We start from the raw sequence: 23,645 nt of genomic DNA, 5'->3' as shown, positions 1-23,645 counted from the left end.
CATCAGAATTATCAGCCCGAGTCCGACACGAGCCCGTTTTTTTTTTTCCTTCATTACACAGCGGCTGCCTGCCCTTTTTGCAGCCATTAAAATAGGTCAGTTTTGTTAGTTATGTTTCTTTTCATTTCTTTAAGTTAATTTAGACAAATGTTTGGAGCATTTTCTTTTAAATGACGATTAAGCAGCTGAACTGAAAGCGATTAAAACATGTTTGATCAATTTAGCCTCTCAAATCAACGCTAATACTTTACTTGGCTACAATAAAATCCATAGATATAAAACACTTCAAGCATATCACACAGACAGTTAGTTTAATAAATGTTTATTTATTAAACCACAGTGAGTAAAACAACATTTTTTGAAATACTGAGGCAGGCTCAGGCTGCTCGCAACAGCGCTCGCAAATGAAATGAGCAATAGCCTACAATCTAAACAAATTAAATTAAATAAATTAAAAACAAACTTGCAGGTTATCTTACCTCAAAAATGCACCACAGAACATGGCCATTCTTTTTTCCATTAGTTTCCAACAGTTAAACGAAAATAAAGTCCAATCAAATGAAAAGTTAGAACAGTCTCTTACAGAGCATCGTGGAGAAAAAGAATAGCATCCACAGTGGAAGGTTTTAAACCAGTCCTCCTCTCTTCTATCACTCTTCCCGCTGCTCTGAAGACACGTTCAGTCTTGACAGTTGCGGTAGCAGGGTCTCGTGCTGTTTCCACCAGAGCAGCACATCTCGTCCATCACCTTCCATGTTGTGATTGAGGCGCATGTATTGCTGTACTTCATCGTCGTCATCCTTGTCCTGCACCACAATGTTTTCCCACTCTTCCTCAAACTTGGCCAGTGCTCTCTTCTTTGCTGCGTGGCCCGCAACAACAGGTGCAGACACAGAAATGCTCACCGCTGCATGAATCATCATTATTTTATAATTATTAGTTGGCCAAGTAGGCTATGATTAATACATTAACCCTCAGGGGTCTGACGATTTTTGGGGCCCTGGAGAAGTTTTGACATGCCCTGACATTTGTGCTTTTTTCAGTTGTTCATAAACATAAACATGTCATTACACTGTATTCAGCACAAACTAGGCTACAATAATATGTGAGGAACATGTATGTACATGTTTGTGTTTTTGAAGGAATAACGTTTATGCGTGGTTATTGAAAAAAACAAAAAACTTAAGTCACTGTGAAATAAAGCCAAAAAAATATAAATTAAATCTGTGTTCACAAGACTTCTGGGTACTTCTGGACGTACGTCGGACAGACCGACGAATAGGAATCTCACCAGAGAGGCCAATCTACTTCGAGTGTAACTAAAACGAGCCAATGCACATTGGCATGCAATCATCTGCATCAGCTGCTTGCCTCGCAGCGCGGGTATATAATGAGCAGCAGGTGCGTTGCATCTTCAGCTTTTCGCTTCGGAGCCGAACTACTGCAAACACGGTAGTATCTACGAGCGAGTGTTTTGAAGACGGACTTCAACGAGCCAGCTCTCTCTCTGACTGCTCTTCTCGTCCGGTGCAGGAGGAACAGCACAGCAGCGGGGCCGATTTCATTTTCTCTTCTTTGCTTTTCATTTTTGCCTTTTTATTTGAGCAAAAGCTGTGTTTCAGCTGTGAAAGCCGTTTTGACGGCTGGTAACAGTGCGCTTTAGAGCGCTAAAAGGCTGTTCTGACAGCTGGTAAGAGCAGCGCCTGCAAAGAGAGTGCACACGACAGGCTGCACATTCCCTGTCTGTGTTGCAGCGGCTTTCCCCTGCGTGCTTCGGCACTGAGAGAGTTAGTCCCTGAAAGAGCTTACACGAGTAGTTCGCGTCTTTTTAAAGATGTCGTTCTACTTGTGTGCTGCTGGATGCGGTCGTTGCCTGGCGCCTCGGGATGGTCACCAACGCTGTATTGCGTGCTTGGGCTTAAGGCACGCTGAGGCGGCGTTTGTGGACGAGTCATGTACCCATTGTGGGAAGATGACCGTCGCAGAGTTGCGGTCTAGACTCCAGTTCCTGCAAAGGGGCGGAGTCCCGGTGCCGCTGCCTCGTTCCAATCCTCCCCAGAGGGTTGCGTCGGGCGGCGGCACTGGTGACCTGAGGATTACGGTGAGCGCGTTTCCTTTGGGGAACCAACCCCCTAGGAACCCTCACCCCTCCTGCACTCCGCAGCCAGTAGAGCTGCCGGGGGAGCGCGGTGGACCGCCCCAGAGGTGTGTGCCATCCGTATCCTTTGGAGCTCCCCAAGACGACCGGATGTCGATCGCTGCATCGGAGGGTGAGCCTGACGCTTCTGGGGATGACGATTCGGCGCAGCTGCCTCCTTGCGGAGTGACAACTGTGCCCGATTCAGACCCGGAAATGATGGCTATGCTTTCCCGGGCCGCCAACAGGGTCGGGCTCGTGTGGAATCCTCCACCGTGTCCCGAACCCTTGAGGTTGGACGATTGGTATCTCGGGGTGGCAAGGGCTGGTTCTCAGCCCCCCACCCCAGTGCCTTTCTTCCCGGAAGTGCATGAAGAGCTCACTGGCACGTGGACGGCACCTTTTACTGCCCGAAACCATGTCGGTGGGTCCTCCTCCCTCACCACCCTTGACAGCGGGGCAGCGAAGGGTTATACGCGCATACCCCCTGTGGAGCGGGCCGTTGCTATGCAACTGTGCCCTAACTCCACCTGGCGGGGGGAGCCGTCTCTCCCTTCCCGGGCCTGTAAGTACTCGTCGGATCTTACCGGCAAGGCTTACCAGGCCTGTGGGGAAGCTGCCTCTGCCCTACACGCTATGGCGTTGTTGCAGGTCCATCAGGCCAAGGCACTGAAGGATCTGCACGAGGGTGGCCATGACCCACAGGTTCTTCAGGAACTTCGTGCCGCGACGGACCTCGCGCTTCGTGTGACGAAGGTCACGGCGCGGTCAGTGGGTCGTGCGATGTCCACACTTGTGGTCCAGGAGCGCCATCTCTGGCTGTGTCTTGCGGACATGAGGGATACCGACAAAGTCAGGTTCCTTAATTCCCCCGTGTCCCAGACCGGCCTCTTCGGCGACGCGGTCGAGAACTTTGCCCAACAGTTCTCGGCTGTACAGAAGCAGTCTGAGGCCATCAGTCACATCCTGCCGAGGCGGTCAGCTGCTGCTCCACCACCGCCCGCAGCACCTCAGACTGCCCGTCGCCGAGGGCGCCCCCCTGCGGCCGCCCCCGCTCCCGCGCCCCAGCAGCAGCAGCCTCCAGCTAAGCGGCGCCGTGGAGCCGGTCGCGGTCGGGGCGCCCAGCCCGTCCCGCCACCCCCCAAGAAGAAGGGTGGCAAGGCCAAGTCCAAGCGGCCCTAGGACGGGCGACCCGGAGATGGATGGGACTGCTCTACAGGAGGTGGTGACCGCACCGCTCCTTCCCCCGGAGGAGGGCCGGGTGGAGAATCTTTTATTTCCTTCTGTTTTTGTTTTTGTACCCAAATTCTCAATAAAAGAGCAGTTTCCTCTATTTCCGGGTCCGAAGAGGGCTCGGAGAGCAGTGGGAGGGCAAGAACCTCACCACTCTCATCGCCCTCTTCAGTCGCCAGCGGACAGCAGCGAGCAGCAGGCAGTCAAAGCCTCGACTGCTAACCTCTGTCCACCCGTGGAAGCAGGTAAGTGTTGCACAGCGATCCTTCCGCGACACAGGCCATTCCTGCGGTTCCCGTTTGAAGGTCAAGCATATCAGTACAGAGTCCTACCCTTCGGGCTGGCCCTGTCTCCCCGCGTCTTTACGAAGGTCGTGGAGGGAGCCCTTGTTCCCATGAGAGAACAGGGTGTTCGTATTCTCAGGACTCAGGGCGTGCCCTGCCCACTCAGGTTGTATGCTCACTCCACGAGAGGTGTAGCATCCTCCTGGGCGCTGGCTCGTGGCGCCTCGCTAACAGACATTTGTAGAGCTGCGGGCTGGGCGACACCTAACACGTTCGCTAGATACTATAGCCTTCGTGTCGAGCCGGTCTCCTCCCGTGTTCTCGCCTCAGGTCAGAGGCACGGAGAGGCCCCGGCTTAGTGTCGGCTTGCTGCGCTGCATGCGCTTCCTTGCTCCAGAGAGTCCCTACGGGCAGACCCTGTTGAGTCCTCCGGTTACCCTTCGGCAGCCGAGGTGGCGGAACGTCCGTCTCCAGGCCTATACTCCGTTGCATCCCTGAGAACCGGATTTAGGCTGGGTTCCATATGTGTGACCCTACGGGGATCCCATATGGCTTTCTCTACGGCTGCTCCTAAACGAAGCCGTGTCTTTCCCTCTGGGAGAACCCATCTCTAACCGAGTTGGAGTCACCCCAGTTCTTCCATATGTTGCACAGCCCTACAGGGTTACTCCATATGTACTTCTCCACATAACTACTTCGGGGAAGGATGTGGCTTCCGCAGCGTTCCTTTCAAACGAAAGGTTACGCTTTCCCAGCGTTATCCAATAGTCTCACTGAATGGGTTTGGGAACAACAGTGATCGACCCTCTCTGTGTGTCAGCCCTGTCCCACCGTCTGCAGGCAAGGGGGTTCAGGTGGCTTACAACAGAGCGCTGGAGGAGGGCAGCTCCTGTGGCGCTTTGGTAGGGATTCCTATTCGTCGGTCTGTCCGACGTACGTCGAACATGACCGACTGAATGGGAACGTCTTGGTTACAAAGGTAACCCCCGTTCCCTGAAGGAGGGAACGGAGACGTACGTCCCGTCACCACAGTCGTTGTCCTGCTGTGCTGCCGCCTGCTTAGTTCAGCTCCTCAGCGAAAACCTGAAGATGCAACGCACCTGCTGCTCATTATATACCCGCGCTGCGAGGCGAGCAGGTGATGCAGATGATTGCATGCCAATGTGCATTGGCTCGTTTTAGTTACACTCGAAGTAGATTGGCCTCTCTGGCGAGATTCCTATTCGTCGGTCTGTCCGACGTACGTCTCCGTTCCCTCCTTCAGGGAACGAGGGTTATCTTTGTAACCGAGACGTTTTTGCTTCAGAATGATGTAAAAATTATGCTGCCTACTCGTTCATGTAAAACAATATAGAGATTTAAATTTTGTAAGACAGTTTTTGTCAAGAAACACAGTATGCGTGAGGTGTCATTTACACCTGAGAAGACAAAAGAATCGCATAAAGAGCTTGAATGACCTGCATAAATAATGAGCTTCTTTCAGTCAGGTAGGCTGTGAAAAAACCCTCTGTGATCATGTCTCAAGCTCATCATGGTATAAATTAAACATACAGAAAAAACAGCAATACTGTAAAATATTATTACAATTTAAAATAATGGTGTTCTATTATATACTAAATATATTCTATTATATTATAAAATATAATGTATTTCTGTGATGCAAAGTGTCTGAAAAATTATGTTACCTCTATGGCATTTCATATAGGCTTTTAGCTTAAAAGCATGCACATTTGGAGAAATATTGATGGATTCTCATATGTTTATGTCAATTTTCTATACAGGGGAGTAATATTTATTCAGTATTTATTGTCATCACTGTGAGCGCTGGATACTGTGTTTTCAATTCATACTTGCAGCCGGAGGGCGCTCTGTACACCTTTAGTCCACAAATTCATCTAAAGAAGAACAGGAACCAGGAACTAACTGCATGTCTTCTAGAGGTCACTAACCATGGCTTTAATATCCAGATAAACACTTTTCAAGACAATAAATACACGATTGAGACAATGTATGCATGTATTTCCTCAGAATTTGCCTCTGAATAGCGTTGGCTCCTAGGCGCATTAGTGGATAATGAGCTGAATCACGGACTTCTGACATGGCTCTCTTTTCATACAGATTACATAAACGGAGAATTTTTGTTTTCGATTTGACTTACACGATTTAAAACCTGACATTTCAACGTTTTTTTTAGACATAAGTATAATTTTTTTTTGTGATTAGTATTCACTAGGTTACAGTTCATTTTCTGAGAACTATCAGATTGGACTTCTTTCAGAGGGAGACGAGAGATCACGCATCATGTTAGTTTTATTTTGCAAAAAGCACAACATTTTGTTTTTACTCTGAGTGTACACAAATAAAAGAAGATATTCAACAGATTAAAATGGTTTATAGCTCTTAATTGTATGTGCAACACAGGCGGAGTATTTTGAGTCTCTTTCACACTGGTAAGAAAAAAAACGAGGTGGTATCGCCGGCGTGACCGCCGACCCGAGGGAGTTAATTTAGAGGCCTATAGCTACTACTATAATAAGTGACTTGGTATGGTTGCAGGTGCAAATGAAGTGAAATAATAATAATAATAATAACAATAGGCCTGATAATAATAATAATAATAATAGTAATACACACACTTAAAAGAAAATCTCACCGTCTGCTTGATCCGCACCTTGTACTGCTGTCCCCTCCTCTCTGAAGCGGGCTATCTGACGTTTGGCCAGCTGTAAGATGTCATCCCTCTTGGCTTTGGTAAACATGCTTAACTGACTGAACTTTGGCCATAAGAATATGGCCAGTTTGTGAAGTGGCTGGATGTGGACTTTTTTTATTGTCCACTCAAGGTGTCTTTGGCGGATAATAGCTTGGTAAGGAGTGTCCGACACCACTGGCTGGCAATGGAGTTTCAGCTTGTGAAGCCAGGGCACGACGAGGTTAAGTGTAGGGTATTTATCCCCCTCCAACTCCCTTTGTGCGTCGTAGAACGGGTGCAGAAATTGCACCAGGAAAGCCAGCACATCAGGGGACACATCGTGTAGTGGCTGGCTCTCACTACGGCTCTGAAGTATCTCCTGTAACTCTGCGTAGACTGACTCAATTGTCTCCAGGGTGAGAAATACGGTGCTAAATCTGGTTTCTGTCATCTGTTTGACAGTTTTTGACAACCGGCTTGTCAGACCTGACTGCTCTAAATTTCGGACTAAAGCCTTGGCGGCCTGCAGGGTCTCTGCTACTTCTGGGACTGTTTCTGAAAGCTCATCTGGGTTCAAGGCATGCCGGAGGACAGTGTTGTACAGGTGGTCTTGACAGTCCAGGCGCCGGTATGGGCGAAGAGCGGCAACGTAATTAGCTCCCTGATCGGTTACCCAGACAACACAATTCATCACTGAGGCATCAAGTCCAAGGACTGAGACTATTTGCTGATGCAACTCTTTTCGAATATTGTCTGGTGTTTTGGCCTCATTTGGGAAGCTTGTTGTGGTGAGTATCCTGCTCTTCATGTCATATTGTGGTGTGACATAGTGACATGTGATTGACATGTAGCTTATTTTACGGTGATCATCCGTCCACATGTCAGTTGTCATGCCCACATTTATCAACGACATGACCCCCTTGATTTCTTCAACCACGTCCCCTCTCTTAGCAGTCGCCAGTTCTTTGCACTTTCGAGAGATTGTGGTGGAGTCGGGGAGTAAACTTGTTGCTGACAGACATCCATGGGCTGCGCCTACATTTATTAGCTCTTGCGCTAACTGGATGAATCCGTTCCCTGCTACCGTTTCAAATGACCGAATGTCCATACAACAGAAATTCACGCATTTATCTGTGATCAGTCATTTCACCCTAGAAGGAGTTGCTTTGGCAAGGAAATCACTCACACTCATTTGTTAGCTGCTGCTGGTTGGTCCGCTACCGATACATCCACCATGCTCAAAATGTGTTTGTAAATGAGATGATCCCGTCTTCTTACTATCATAGCTTAGCACAGCCTTGCAAATTGTACATTGTGCATAACCAGTTGGCTCATCATTTAACACTCTGAGGTCTGAGGGTATCGCCGGCGATACCACCGTGGTTTTTTTCTTATCAGTGTGAAAGAGACTCAAAATACTCCGTCAATGTTGCACCTACAATTAAGAGTTATACACCATTTTAATCTGTGGAATATCTTCTTTCATTTGAGTACACTCAGAGTAAAAACAAAATGTTGTGCTTTTTGTAAAATAAAGAAAACTAACATGATGCGTGATCTCTCGTCTCCCTCTGAACGAAGTCCAATCTGATAGTTCTTAGAAAATGAACTGTAACTTAGTGAATACTAATGACAAAAAAATTACACTTATGTCTAAAAAAACGTTAAGATGTCAGGTTTTAAAACATATAAGTCAAATCGAAAACAAACATTCTGTGTTTATGTAATCTGTATGAAAAGAGAGCCATGTCAGAAGTCTGTGATTCAGCTCATTATCCGCTAATGTGGCCACGCCCACGGAGCCAGCGCTATTCAGACACAAATTCAGTCAATACATGCATTTGTCATCTCAATCGTGTATTTATTGTCTTCAAAAGTGTTTTGAATAGCCATATTTAGCTGAGGCATTTGTGGACAAAAGGGGCAGAGCGCCCTCCGGCTCAAGTATGAATTAAAAACACAGCATCCAGCGCTCATAATGATGACAATAAATATAGAATAATAAATATTACTCCTCTGTATAGAAAATTGATATAACATATGAGAATCCATCAATATTTCTCCAAATGTGTATGCTTTTAAGCATATTAAGAAATTATGGTCAATATAAGATTTTAAGAGTCAAAATGTGAAGCTTGAGTCTTAGATCTTTTTAATGATGTATAGTTTGTCAACTGCACATCAACATTTAGGCTCTATAATATAACAAATATAGTAGCCTATATGAAATGCCCTAGAGGTAGGAATGTTCAGACGCTTTGCATCACAGAAATACATTATATTTTAAAGTATATTAAAATAGAAAACCATTATTTGGTTAGAGACTTGAGACTTCTTTTAAAAACATTATAATGGCAATGTGTTCAATCTTTTGACTGGTACTGTAATTTAACATAGGCCTATACAAAATTTTCTTCATATCATGTGCAATAATACGTGCATGCATGAGATCACAAAAATCATGTTTTTTTTTTTTGTCCTGAGTGGACTTTAATCCTGTTATCAGCATGATCACAGAGGGTTTTTTCACAGCCTACCTGACTGAAAGGCCTCATTAATATGCAAGTCATTTCAGGTCATTATTATTCAATTCTTTTGTCTTCTCAGGTGAGAATCACCCATTATACATGAGGATTCACGCCTCCATGCATACAGTGTTTCTTGACCAAAAGTGTCTTAGAAAATTTAAATCTCTCTATTGTTTTATATAAAGGAGTAGGAAGGATAATTTTTACTTCATTCTGAAGCAAAAACTCTAGTCTACAACCTCCAATACCCAGAATCCTTGTGAACACAGTTTTAATATATTTTTTTGGCCTTATTTCAGTGACTTAAGTTTTTTGTTTTTTCAATAACCATGCATAAACGTTATTCCTTCAAAAACACAAACATGTACATACATGTTCCTCACATATTATTGTAGCCTAGTTTGTGCTGAATACAGTGTAATGACACTTTTGTCATTAATATGTTTATGAACAACTGAAAAAAGCACAAATGTCTGGGCATGTCAAAACTTCTCCAGGGCCCCAAAAATCCTCAGACCCCTGAGGGTTAAGGTTGTCACAATTTGAAAAACAGCCCAGAAGTTTGCCTTTCCTCTGGTGTTTTTTTACCATTTTAAGTTGTCCATCTGCGATTTTCTCTTAATATTCTCCATTATTTGCACATGAGGTGAATCGTGGGTCGCGCTGACGGAAAACCTTCTGTGTGCGTGCATGCGAGTCATGTCAGTCATATGTCAGTGTAATTATCAGATTATGAAAGTTATGAGGTTATGAAATGTCTTTCTGTTTGTTTTTCTATTGTTGACGTCAACTACTAATTTTTTTTTATTAATGTCTAAAAATATAAAAAGAAGGATAACCCAGAAAAGGCCCGAGGCCCGGCCTCCATGTGAACTATGACATGAAAATTGGCCCGAAGCCCAGTCCTAGGGGCATAAATAAGTCGGGGCCCGTCGGGCTCGGGCTGAAATGCAGGGCTTTACTCCTTCAGGGAACGAGGGTTACATACTAAACCGAGACGTTCCCTTTCAGTCGGTCACGTTCGACGTACATCAGTAGTGACCGACGAATTGGGATCCCAAATAAAGCCACAGTTACGAAACCCCTTCCAGTGCCTAACCACCTGGCGCACCAGTGGGACGGGGAAGGGCTTATGCCGAGAGAGTCTATTGCTGTTCCGAAATACCCACTAAGTAAACTAGACTACACTGGGGAAGCGAACCTGTAGGGGACGCTGCGGAGGCCACTACCCTGTGGGGGAGGAGTTTACGTGGAGAATACACATATGGACTGGCCGTGGGCAGTACGCATATGGAGTCCCTGGGATGGCTCCACCTGGGTAGGGGGAGACTCATCTGACAGGTGACAGCAGAGCTGGCTCTGCTAAGGGAAAGACACGGGCTCACCGTAGGGAGTTGACCGTGGACAAATACACATATGGGACCGGACCGCTCATGTAGAGGGGTCGTGACATATGTTACCCAGCCAACATCAATGTCGGTGATGGACGTTGGCCTGGCATCAGACACTCCGCAATGTCCAAGCCGAAGGGGGAGGAGGAGGAACTCGACAGGGATCGCCAAGCGGGGAACTCGACTGGAGTAAAGGATGCACGTATCCGGCCCAGGGGGCGGGAGTGGCATTGCAAGCTGAAACAGGTTGAGCAGGTTCAATGCGTCTACCGGCTGATGGAAGCGAGTACACGGGAAGAAACCGGCTCTACACAAAGGCTATAGAATCTAGCGAACGTGTTAGGTGTCGCCCAGACCGCAGCTCTACAGATATCTGTCAGCAAGGTGCCGTGCGCCAGCGCCCAGGAAGAGGCCGCTCCTCTGGTGGAGTGGGCTCTCAACCTGAGCGGGCAAGGCACGCCCTGGGATTCGTACGCCAGGGTGATGGCGTCCACTATCCAGTGGGCCATCCTCTGCTTGGAGACAGCCTTTCCCTTCTGCTGGCCTCCGTAACAGACAAAGAGCTGATCTGAGGTCCTGAAGCTTCGCATTCTGTCCACGTACACACACAGAGCATGGACGGGACAGAGCAAAGCTAGGGCTGGGTCTGCCTCCTCCGAAGGCAGCGCTTGCAGGTTCACTACCTGATCTCTGAAGGGAGTGGTAGGAACCTTGGGCACATATCCGGGCCGGGGTCTCAAGAGGGTATGGAGGAAGGGTGAGGTGGATTAGTCTCCTCGCCCCCCTCAGGAACCTGACGATCAGATCGTGCTTCCCCAAGGACTTGCCATCAACTGCATGGTGATGTGCGGCGATAGCGGCAACATACACCTTGAGGGTGGAGGGAGACAGCCTTCGCTCCAAGCCCTCTAGCAGGAAGGAAAGCACAGATCTGACCGAGCATGATTGGGGGTCCTCTTGGTGAGAGGAGCACCATTCAACGAACAGGTTCCACTTCAACGCATAGAGGCTTCTCGTGGAAGGAGCTCTAGTGGAAGTGATGGTGTCTACGACCGCTTGCGGGAGATTACTCAGGACCTCTGCATCCCGTCCAGGGACCACACGTGGAGGTTCCACAGGTTGGGACGCGGGTGCCACAGGGTGCCCCGTCTCTGAGTCAGGAGGTCCTTCCTCAGAGGAATGGGCCAGGGAGGGGCTGTCATGAGGAGCATCAGGTCCGAAAACCAGGTTCACTCGACGCTGATAGGGCTCTCTGGCGATATCCCAATTCGTCAGTCACTACTGACGTATGTAGAACGTGACCAACTGAAAGGGAACTTACTTTACCTCGATAATAACTTTTTCCCAGAGCTGCTGTAAAGCCAAAACAATCTGTCCATTAAGCCTGTTATCACTGTGAAGCTTCTTTGAAACTATCTGGATTGTAAAAAGCATTATATGAATGAAGATGACTTGAGTTGACTTAAAAGACTTGTCAATAAAAACTTTCTCATCTGGATTGATCACGGAATTTATAGTACTGAATAGAACTCTAGGTTTATGATAGTTACTAGCAATTAAATCTGAAAGATATTTCTTCTTTGCCTCTTTAACAGAACTTTGATAAGTGAAAAGTGACTCCTTAAAAATGTCATAAGACACCTGGAGTATATACCTCTTCCATTTGTGCTCAGCTTTTCTGCAAGCCTGTCTGAGAGCCAGAGTAACCTCATTAAGCCAGGGCTCTGTTTTAGGTTTATCAGATCTAACTCTTAAAGAGTTTGGAATCAAAGGGCAAGAGGAATTAAACTCATTCAGCAATATCTCCACATCCAGGTGGGAAGGGAGATTCTCCAAATTTTTGATAAAAGGAGCACAGACAAACAAATTTTCAAAATGTTCAACAGCTGTAGAGTAATTTCTGAACATGGCGAGTAGAAACACAAGACTTGCTTATCTCATTAAAAGAAATCTCAAAAGTGACTGATCGGAAAGGCAACATCATCTTATAAAATATTGAAAATTGACAGACCATATGATAGTACAAGATCTAAAGTATCAAAGTGTCATTGTGTCAATGCCATGATGCGGCGTCTTGTTCCCTTCTCAGGGAACAGGGTTACATACGTAACCTGAGACATTCACCAACGCTATAAAAAATTGTTACTGAAAATAAAAAAATTTAACTTGATGTACTAAAACTAAAATAAAAATTAATGGACTATATAGACATTAAAAACAAAAAAAAAAAAAAAAAAATGACTAAACCTTTATGTAAAAATACTAAAACTTAGTGTTCAGATGCCCTTAACTAAAGGAACAATATAAAAAAACAAGTAAAACACCATAAAAGTATCATTATAGTAGTTCATATGACGTGTGTGCAATATATTTTCTTAAAGGGTTAGTTCACCCAATAATGAAAATGGTCATGTTGTTCCAAGGCCATAAGATATTTGTTCATTTTCGGAACACAAACACAAATCTTTTTGACTAAATCTGGGAGCTTTCTGTCCCTCCATTGACAGTCTATGAAACTTCCACTTTCAAGCCCCAGAAATGTAGCAAATACATCATTAACACTCTGCGGTCATGAAACGCGCGGGCACATTTTGCTGGATTTTCTTCACATAGCAGCAAAATTGACTTACAATTCTAAGTAATTCTTTTGTCATACAGACAAAAGTAATACATCAATTCAGACTACAGAATGTCTACTATTATTTGTTTGCACTCACAGTAAAAACAAAATGTTTTGCTTTCTGCAAAATAAAGAAAACTAACATGATGCGCGATTTGCCATCTCTGTCTGAATGAAGTTCATTCTGATAGACGTTAGAAAATGAACTGTAACTTAGTGAATACTTATCACACAAACATGAGACATATATCCAAAGAAACTTTGAAATATCAGATTTTAAATAATGTAAGTCAAAAGTCAAAAACAAATAGTCTCTGTTTGTGTAACCCTTTTGAAAAGAAAGAGATGCCAGTCATTCGCGAGTCAGCTCATTATCCACTAATGTGGCCACGGCACGCCCCCGGACAGCGCACACTATTCAAAGGCAAATTCTGAGGTGATCCCTGTAAACAGTCAACGCCACCCACTGTCATCAACTCGAAAACAAACCCGCATTAAGTTTAGTCTAATTTATGTACTTTTCATTGCTTTGAGAATAATGGGAACAATGCTGGAAGAATTTACCTCAGAGGAAGAGTAGGACTGGTTTCAGTTCCATTTTGAGGATCAGTTCAAAGATTTTGAATGGTAAGTTCTGTATTCTTAAATCTTCATTCCAATCACAATATAGACTAGTGTCTGTGCATATTAAACTGAAAAAAGACCATTTAAATATGAATCCTGCATGTTCTCTGTGCCTCTGAATGGCGCACATGCGTGGTTTCATTTACTACACATAACTTACATCAGTAAACATGCCAAATTTTCTTTTTCCAAACTATATTGCTATACTGAGATGAGTGAAATCAACTGAAATATGTAATAAATACTGAAATAAAGCGTGTTTGCAATGTATTAAATTGCAAATTAATTAGCCACTATGTGAAGTGCCACATCAATGAAGCTTTTGTTCACAAAGAATAATGAAAATTCAGCTTTGCATCACAGAAATAAATTGCATTTTAAAGTATATTCAAGTAGAAAACCATTATTTTAAATTGTAATAATATCTCACAATATTTTCTTTTTTTTTTCTTCTTTTTTTCCCCCTCCAGTGCAGAAACAGCAAATGCCAGGTATATGTTCATATATATCATTGAACAGGATTTATTTCCAGATATAACTGTGTACTCAAACTGTGTCTTTGACTCTCATTTATACAGTTAACTATATTCTAAATAAACTACAAACAAAAAATTATATATTTCTTTTGTCATTGCATTCTTTCTCAGGTCACTCATTCACATAGCTACCTTACTGAATGGCTCATTATGTGGCTCATTAGGGACAGGGTCTTAATCTCCTCAGGTGTGAATCACAGCATTATTCATGAAGATTCACACGTCGTCGCATATGGCCTTTCTAAACAAAAATGTCTTAGAAATTTAGAATCAATACATTGTTTTATGTATGTGATCGAGTAGGCAGGATGATTTTTACATAATTTTGAAGCAAAAACTCGAGGCTGAAATATACAGTTCCCAAAAGTCTTGTGAAAATTGTTTTTGTGTTTTGAGGCCTTATTTCAGTGACTTATTATTATCATTATTCTTTTTTCTAAAAACATGAACTAATAATAAACTGCACTTATACAGCATTTATTAGTCTTGGTTAATATCTCATCATTTACTAATACATTATTAAAATCTTGTTAACATTAGTTAATGGACTGTGAACTAACATGAACAAACAATGAACACTTGTATTTTCATTAACTAATGTTAACGTAGATTAGCAAATACAGTAACAAATGTACTGCTCATTGTTAATTCATGTTAGTTAATGCATTAACTAATGTTTAACTAATGAATCTTATTGTAAAGTGTTACCAAACATGAGTCACATGGATCAAAAACATGGATGGTCTTTACTACCTTTCTAGGGCTTGAAAGTGTTAGCTGCATAGACTGTTAATGGAAGGACAGAAAGCTTTCAGATTTCATCAAAAAGATCCTCATCTGTGTTCTGAAGATGAACGAATGTCTTACGGGTTTGGAACGACATGAAGTAATTCATTTTTGGGTGATCTAACCCTTTAAATGAACAGTATAACAGGTGGTTTCTCCATATAACTCACTCCAGCCGAACACGGTGATCTTCATCATGTAGTTTGTGATGGTGATATTCTGTCTGATGAGACATAAGTACATATGAAGAACTTGAATGGAGAACCAGGTGAATGTAGCCAGCATAGAGTAATGCATGAGCAGTGCTATGAAGACACACGCAGCCTTGACTTCTGTGTTGGCGATGCTCTCGTTTGACAAAAAGGATAAATCCAGGAGAAACAAAGCCACAAACATGTTGATCAAAATCTTTGTGGCGTTTTTTGATTTGGCTTTCCTGTTCAAATATAAAAACAACCTGTATTTGTAACTTGCATTTATGCATTTAGCAGACACTTTCATCCAAAAGAGGAACAAAAGCAACTGGTCAAAGAACTTACACTAACTATATGTTATAGTTCAGATACTCTACCGTAGGAAATACATGAACAGAGCGACGGACAGAAAAAACATGGAGATGCTGCAGCCGATTGAAGTGATGAAGCTCAATGAATCCACATAATCTGTGATGTTTGCATTTACATCTGGAGGAGACTGAGAGATCAGAGAAACACAACAGATACAACCCTTTTAAAATCCTTTATTGTTTGTTAGCAAGAATCAGATCTTTACATTTTAAATGCATATTATTTGTATGACTTTAGTCATCTTTTACAAGTTCACTAGCTAAAAGACTCTGATATTGATTTCATGGGGTCTTTAAATGAAGCTCTGAGAAGCTTCTCACCATCAGCACTGCAAAGAACGTCAGATGTGAACACGAGCACTTTATGGTGTTGTTGATTTTTACTGTCTCACAGCCGGACGTTGTCCATGTAAGATTTCCTTTGATGAAAAGAGTGTGAAGAATAAAATTATGTAAAATAATTTGTTTGTTGATGGGAACTGATAAATACAGCCATAAATGAATTTACCTTTTCCGTCCCAAGAACTGCAGGACGCCTCACCCACCTGTAAGAACATGTTTGATTTTTATTTTGCTTTCACAGTGTCTGATTATTATAACAAAATAAGATTCACAACAAAACCTTCATTACCAGATCTTTCTGTGTAAAGAATATTTCTATATTGTCCGTAAGGTTGGAGATTTTGGCCCACATCGTTATTCCATAAACCTCATTGTTTAAAACAGTGTAATTTTTAGTTTCATTCTAAATAAGAAAAAATACAAGAATAAAAGAGCAATCATTAATCAAATATAAATGTGTGGAAAAGATCGCTAACACTTTACAATAATGTTCATCTGTTAACATTAATGTATTAACAAACATGAACTAACAATGACCAATACATCTGTTACTGTATTTGTTAATCTTTGTTTATCGTTAGTTAATAAAAATACAGCTGTTCATTGATTGTTCATGTTAGTTCATAGAGCATTAACTAATGTTAACAAATACAACTCTTGATTTTAATAATGTAATAACAAATGTTGACTTTAACATTATCAAAGATTAATACATGCTGTAGAAATGCAGTTTATTATTAGTTCATTGTAACTAATGTTGAGTAATGAACCTAATTGTAAAGTGTTACCATTAGATCAAGAAACATTTGTTAAAGGAATAGTTCATTCAAAAACATTTTTTTAAACAACATTACCAATTTCCCCATATTTTTGAACCGTAAAATTCCAGCAAATGCACTTCCATTGTTTTCCAGTCGTGATTTATCAACGGCCTCACTGGAAATTGTTAGAGACCAGGGAAAGTCTGTGTTTAGGTCACTTTGACAGTCAAGAATCTGTGAAAAGAAGAATTATCATTGATAAAGAGTCCTACCCAGATGGGCATGTTTTAATGCTTCTCAGGTCTTACGTTGATCATGTTCTGATCTATAGAGTAGCATAAGTTTTCAGTTTCTGTGTTCCCAGCTTGCATTTGGAGAATACCAATAACATCACCCATCACAACTCCTGCACTGCTTTTATTGTCTTTTTTCATCCGCTCCACCAGGGGCTCCAGACTGTCTAAGGCAACACTGCAAAACAGGCTCACTCTGTAATAGAGTTCTGTAATATTCTGTAATAGAGTTATAATTTTAAAAGTCACTGGTAACCACACACTTACGATGCATTTGAGGGATTAATAAATCCATCCTCATCTTTTAGACCATTTGAGGTTAGATTGTAAGTTGTCTCGGGTGGTTTTAGACAGGCAGTTTTGTTTGTTGGATTACAAGCAGTAGGTGTCTTATCGCAGATCACACACTTCCATTCATTCCCGATTGAACGTAGAAGGTATTTGCTTGCTTCATTCTCTTCAGCACACAGAAACAAAGAGGGGATTTTATTAATATATTTGTGCAACTAAATGTCAAACATTAAAGTGATCTAATATATTGTGCTTCTTATTTATAAACATAGAAATAGTAATAGAAATAGTATTCCTAATATGTTGGACCTTTCATTGAATATTCTGTATTTGTGTAATTCTGTGGAATTACTTTTGTGTGTTTTTTATTGAATTATACATGTTTGACAGCAAAAAAATAATTTTCTAATGTACAAAATAAAAGATTGCAATTAAAGACTTCTTCAAGCTGTTTTAATCATAAAAATAAATGTTCTTTTTTTCTTTGTACAGTTTTCATTACGCACGCACAAATTTGCCCTCGGTTCTAATGTAATTGCGATGTCATTGTGACTCTAAAACCTTGCAAATTGAAAAGTTTTGAATTCAAGTGAAGCTGCACTTTAGTGGGCGGTATCTCAGTGCCACCATGAAAGACCTGTTTCTATTGGTCAGTCTTGCTTGGTGCAATAATTTGGCCATGCCCACTATGCAGACCCACCAGTCTGACTCTTGACAGAGAACAGTGTTGTGGCAGGCAGCTGTCTGTCATCGCAGGGTGCATTACATAACATGGACATAACATGGGGGCTTAAAGGGTTAGTTCACCGAAAAATGAAAATTATGTCATTAATGACTCACCCTCATGTCGTTCCAAACCCGTAAGACCTCCGTTCATCTTCGGAACACAGTTTAAGATATTTTAGATTTAGTCCGAGAGCTTTCTGTCCCTCCATTGAAAGTGTAGGTACGGTGCACTGTCCATGTCCAGAAAGGTAATAAAAACATCATCAAAGTAGTCCATGTGACATCAGCGGGTTAGTTAGAAGTTTTTGAAGCATCTAAAATACATTTTGGTCCAAAAATAACAAAAACTACGACTTTATTCAGCATTGTCTTCTCTTCCGGGTCTGTGTATATCCACAGTGACGCTGCTTCTTCTTCTTCTACGGCGGTTGGCATCCAGCTTATTGGTGCATCACCGCCCCCTTCTGCTCCGGACAGTGACGCTGATGACGTTCGTTTACAGTCTGAGGGAGATGCACGCTGTATTCAAGCTATTCTGCATTGTTTGTATTTTGGTATTGCTATATTTTTTAAAATCGTGCATAGGTGTGCATGTCGCGGATGTCCTAATCGCGTCACAGTCCGGAGCAGAAGGGGGCGGTAATGCACCAATAAGCTGGATGCCAACCGCCGTAGAAGAAGAAGAAGCAGCGTCACTGTGGATTTACACAGACCCGGAAGAGAAGACAATGCTGAATAAAGTCGTATTTTTTGTTATTTTTGGACCAAAATGTATTTTAGATGCTTCAAAAACTTCTAACTAACCCACTGATGTCACATGGACTACTGTGATGATGTTTTTATTACCTTTCTGGACATGGACAGTGCACTGTACCTACACTTTCAATGGAGGGACAGAAAGCTGTCGGACTAAATCTAAAATATCTTAAACTGTGTACCGAAGATGAATGGAGGTCTTACGGGTTTGGAACGACATGAGGGTGAGTCATTAATGACATCATTTTCATTTTTGGGTGAACTAACCCTTTAACAAAGACTATATAATAACACAACATGCGTCACTCCTATTGTTTTGAATGGGAGAAAGTGCAACGCGCAATATGGCGGAATAAGTCCCACCTTCTAAATAAGAGCCAATCGCCGATTGGTAAAGTCATCGCGTCACTGCAGCGGCCGTTAGAAGCTCCGGTTTCTATAGAAAGAGTCAGAAGCGCGTCTCCGAAATAAGGCGCAAGAGACGCACGTTTAGAACTGTGCATGCGCATTAGCTTGATCCAGCCTGAAAAAAAAACTTTTTTTTTTTTTTTGTCATGATTTGAGCGTTTAGAAACAAAATCTATGAGACAGTTGTTGTCAGATTTAATTGGTGATTTCAAATATGAAATTTAATCGAAAGCTTGGCAAACAGCTTTGGAGAATTTGATGTTTCCCCATTCAAAGAGAATGGAGCTACACTTGGAGGCATTTCACAGATGGCCACCGAGTGAAATGACTTGTGTTAAAGGGACTTTGGGGCTTAATGCCCTAATGAAATACACATTTTGATCATTATTAACATTAACAATTTTATGGACCATTTATGGAACTTAACATTGCATAATACAGTTGCATGAGCCATTTCGGAGTGCTCAGTCTTTCTCAGCCATGTTCAAGGGAGTGCTAAATATGACAGTGGCTGATGACACACTATAATTGTTACGTATCCGGCGCCTGCTGGTTCCTGCTACTCCCCACCAGAGGTCGCCGGTTCACCATTTCATTGCACACACAGTCATATATCATTCTGGACTACATTTCCCATAATTCCCCATCTAGGAGACAATCACACACTCGTACCTGTTTTCCATCAGTAGACCCTTTATAAGCTGCACCCAGACACACACACACATGGCTGAGTATTGTTTAATCATATGTTTTCTGTGTTAATCCTTGTTCCTAGTTCCTAGCCTTGCCTTGTTTTTTGACCCTGGACTGTTTATCCCTTGTTTGATGATCGTTTGCTGCCTGTCTTGACCTTTGCCTGTGACTTGGATTACTCTTGTGCCTTGCCCTTATGTTTCTGTTTGCTGGTGGTTGACCCTTGCCTGTATGACTACACTCATTCTAATAAAGCCTGCGTTTGGACCTACCCCTTGTCATCACGACTCCCATTACAATAATGTCCTAACAAAATCCAAAGTGTGTTTATATTTCACAAATATGGTTGTCAGATCACATCAGAACCATGGCGCAACACCCAGCCTTGTTTTTCATTACTGAATGATTCTGTGTTTTGAACAAATCGGTAGAGTCAAAGATTCATTGACCCATTCATAAACAAATGCCTCATTCTTGAATGAATCAGCTATTGGAATTAATCTTTTGAATGAATGACTCAATGATTTACTTATTAAGACAGTCACTTGCTGCCACCCAGTGGTGGTTTAAGTATACCCCCCCAACATTTCTTATTTGTATTTTCAAAAAATATTTTAAAGAATCTCATAACATTATTTAATGCAGTTGTATTTTTTTATCGTATAATTTTTAATTTGATTGGTAAATGCCCTATAGCAGTGGATCTCAAACTGGGGTACCCCTGGGGGTACGTAACGTGACAGAAGGGGGTACGCGAACAAAATGCTGAGTTTGTCGTTCATTTAATTCTTCCCCTCTTTAAAATAACATTAAAACCGAGCATGTATTTCAGAGCACAATGTCGTAAATACATGACATCCAATCAAAATACCACATCTTTTGTTGTCAAACTGACTAAATACATTTCCATATAATACATTTCCAGTTGCTGCCGCGCTATTTGAGGTAGAGCTCCGTCGAGTTGATTCCTAATTGCTTGTGGGGTTTTTTCTCTTAAAATCAAATTTATAACATATCATTCTCTTTTACAGCGGGGAAACACATCCCCGATATTATTTTATATAAAAACACTCGGATTGCCTTGATATTGCTAGTTTATCCGACTTCCTGAACATTTGCTACTAGCTTTAGCCCATTAGCAATAGCGGCGTGGTCACACTAGTGTTTGTAGTCTTCTCACTCACAATATTATTGTTCATCTATTCTAATGGCGAGTGTATCGGATGTGTCTCTACCTTTGAGTGCAGGTGAGGACACGTTCGAGCTGCATGCGGTGCAGTTGGAGCTGGAGGCCGTGGAACGACAGATTCGGACCCTTCTCGAGAAGCAGGCTGAGCTACGGGAGAAACATCCCGTGCTGACGCTCACCAATCCTCTGTAAGTTTGCAGCGCGATATTAACACTCCTGCTTCCTCTACGCCATGTGTTTCTCTGCACAGGGCCCGAGCACCCAGAATGCGTTCATCCCAGCCCTTGTTCACACGGGTGCTGTCACACCAGGGACCTTGGGTTCTTCAGCAGTGGAAGGCACGAGCCAGGCCTCGGGAACCACTTCTCCCCTCTTTGCGAGGTGGAATGCGACGCCGTGGTCATCGGAGATTCCATCGTCCACCACTTCCACGCTACCACAACCAAAGGTAAGGTGCTTCCTGCTGCTCGTGTTCTCGATGTCGCTGCACAGATACCCGCGATCCTGAATGCTGACGAGAGCATCGGCGCTGTTGTTCTGCACAAGGGGGTTAATGACACCAGGCTGCGGCAGATGGAGGTGCTGAAGCAGGACTTCAGGAGCCTGATCGAGACGCTACGAGCCAAATCGGCCACGTCGAAGATCATCATGTCCGGACCACTTCCAATGTACCGATGTGGACATGCCTTAGAGTGTTTTTGTTATTGTTGTTATATTTAAGAAAAGGTCATTACTTACAGGGTTTCTTTTAATGGCACAAATTGAGCACAAACCAACGGCACCATTTTGTAGCAGTTTGGATGGCATGGGTGAGTGAAGTCTCCACACCGATTTATCTTTATTTCTGTAGCCCTAAGTACACATTATGCGTTTTTATGCATACGTGAGGGTCCACATGCACAGAGCCGATCCTCCCTATACACAAGCTACGCAAGTTGCGTAGGGCCCCTAAACCACCAGGGGTCCCCCTTGCTTATCACTATATATAATAAACATAACGGTATGAGATAATGTATGTGCAGGTCGCATATATGCATTGAATTTGTTTTGCACTAATCAGTTGTACCACAAGGTGGCAGCACTGGCCCGGGCCATTGTTTCACAGCAGAAAATGCAACTAAAGAGTTGGAACCACAACAAAATACCAGAGACTTCAACAATAACAGATGCCCGGATTGCCAAGTGCTTGTATGAGTGTGTTATGAGATAGCTGCAACTTTAGTTTAAAAGAATGCAAAGACATTTTTATTGGTCGTAACTTGTGGAGAAAAATCGCGCAGACACTGGGCAAAGATGAAACTTTTTAGAGCGCATGTGTCAACCGCCTGTGCTCATGCACACTATCAAATGGAGTATACTTTGAAAGGCTATGCATTTGACTGTATGCATACACTGGTGTATGCATGAAAAAAATAACTAAATATACTTCGGGCTTAAGGAGGGGAAATATTTATGTGTTAATTTTAATGACACAAATCAAGCACAAATGAACGATTTTGTGTGATTTAGACAAAATGGGGTAGAGAGTGATGTCACAGCTCCTAAATTATATTTGTTTAGTCTGTGGAACAAAAATAGTAAGTGTTTGTTTTAACGGCACAAACTGAGCACAAACGAATGGCACCAGTTTGGAATTATTTGAACGACATGATGTGGAGAGTGATGTCACACAACCAATAAAATAATGCTGAATATCTCAAACAACAAACCAACATAAATGTATGGCATAGTTTTGGGGATTATTTCATTTTGTGGGTGTGAAGCTTCACAAAGGTAAGATAAACCCATGAATGGCAAACTAATAGTAGCCAATGAACAACAAACTGGCTTAAGAGAATATAATAAATAAAAAAGAAATCTTACTTGACCTTTAATGAATGAGTTCTTCAATAAAGATGAGAAGAATAAGTACACCTTTATATTTATTTGGTTTATGGTCAAGGAAAGGAGAAATACAGTAGGTGAGAACATGCAGGAAATAATAATTTGAAGTGTAGAGCTGGAGAACATGGTGTAATATTGAGTGCAGAATGAAAATGGATGAACTTTCTTATATTTGAACGTCTTACATTTTTACTTACAAATATGCTGTTAGTTTAGATGTTGTACTATTATCTTGATTTTAGTGAGCATTTTAATTATGTAAAATTATTTAAAATATATTTTGTTATATTCATATTTGGCCCTGGTTGAGAAAATAAATCCTAATGCTTGTTTCATGTAAGCAATAGCATGTATAGGATGGATAACTAGGCTTATAGTGTAATAATTTCACTTAATATTCTGCTGAGTTTGAGGTATGACATACAGCACCTGAAACAACTAATGAAAAAGTATCTTATAAAGCTTAAGACAGACTTACCTCTGCAGATATCATTGTCATATGTAGCTTTTTGACACATTGTCTTTAGATCAACAGAAGGGATTTCTGTACAATCTAAAGAGAACAAGACAACACATAATTCAACATAATTATCAAGTCATACTGTAGAGGTGAGAGCAATTAAACTTCTGTATTGAATAGTCATCAGAGACAGTCGGGAAAGTAATAAAAGAATAACAGAGGAATAAAACACAATAGAGAGATTGTTTAGTGTAGCCTAATATAATTTACATGTTTGACCAGAGATAGATTAATGTTCAGAGTCAGTTATTGGTTGTTAAAGTTCCTGAAGAGTGAAACAGATGATTTTAAAACATTTTGTTTGAGCAGCTCGACACCTGTTTGTCCGACAAACTGCTTTGATAACACTCTGTATGTGAGTTTGCACAGACCAAACTGACACATCA

The 23,645-nt window shown here is 42.1% G+C and overlaps 1 protein-coding gene across 1 annotated transcript in view; it reads right to left on the bottom strand.

The window, feature by feature from the left end:
- The window catches only part of LOC125269237 (adhesion G-protein coupled receptor G1-like), a 68,044-nt gene that overhangs the window by 41,725 nt on the left and 2,674 nt on the right, over positions 1-23,645 (bottom strand). Inside the window, exons 6-14 of the mRNA XM_048192113.1 lie at positions 23,218-23,292; positions 17,060-17,249; positions 16,808-16,970; positions 16,593-16,733; positions 16,028-16,141; positions 15,905-15,941; positions 15,718-15,815; positions 15,403-15,524; positions 15,002-15,267 (exon numbers count right to left, since the gene is read on the bottom strand). Coding sequence (XP_048048070.1) covers positions 15,002-15,267; positions 15,403-15,524; positions 15,718-15,815; positions 15,905-15,941; positions 16,028-16,141; positions 16,593-16,733; positions 16,808-16,970; positions 17,060-17,249; positions 23,218-23,292 — 1,206 coding nt within the window. The remainder of the gene's footprint in view (positions 1-15,001; positions 15,268-15,402; positions 15,525-15,717; positions 15,816-15,904; positions 15,942-16,027; positions 16,142-16,592; positions 16,734-16,807; positions 16,971-17,059; positions 17,250-23,217; positions 23,293-23,645) is intronic.

Source organism: Megalobrama amblycephala, linkage group LG5 (genome assembly GCF_018812025.1).
Source record: "Megalobrama amblycephala isolate DHTTF-2021 linkage group LG5, ASM1881202v1, whole genome shotgun sequence".
Classification (NCBI taxonomy): domain Eukaryota; kingdom Metazoa; phylum Chordata; class Actinopteri; order Cypriniformes; family Xenocyprididae; genus Megalobrama; species Megalobrama amblycephala.
This window is presented reverse-complemented; position numbering and strand designations above follow the sequence as displayed.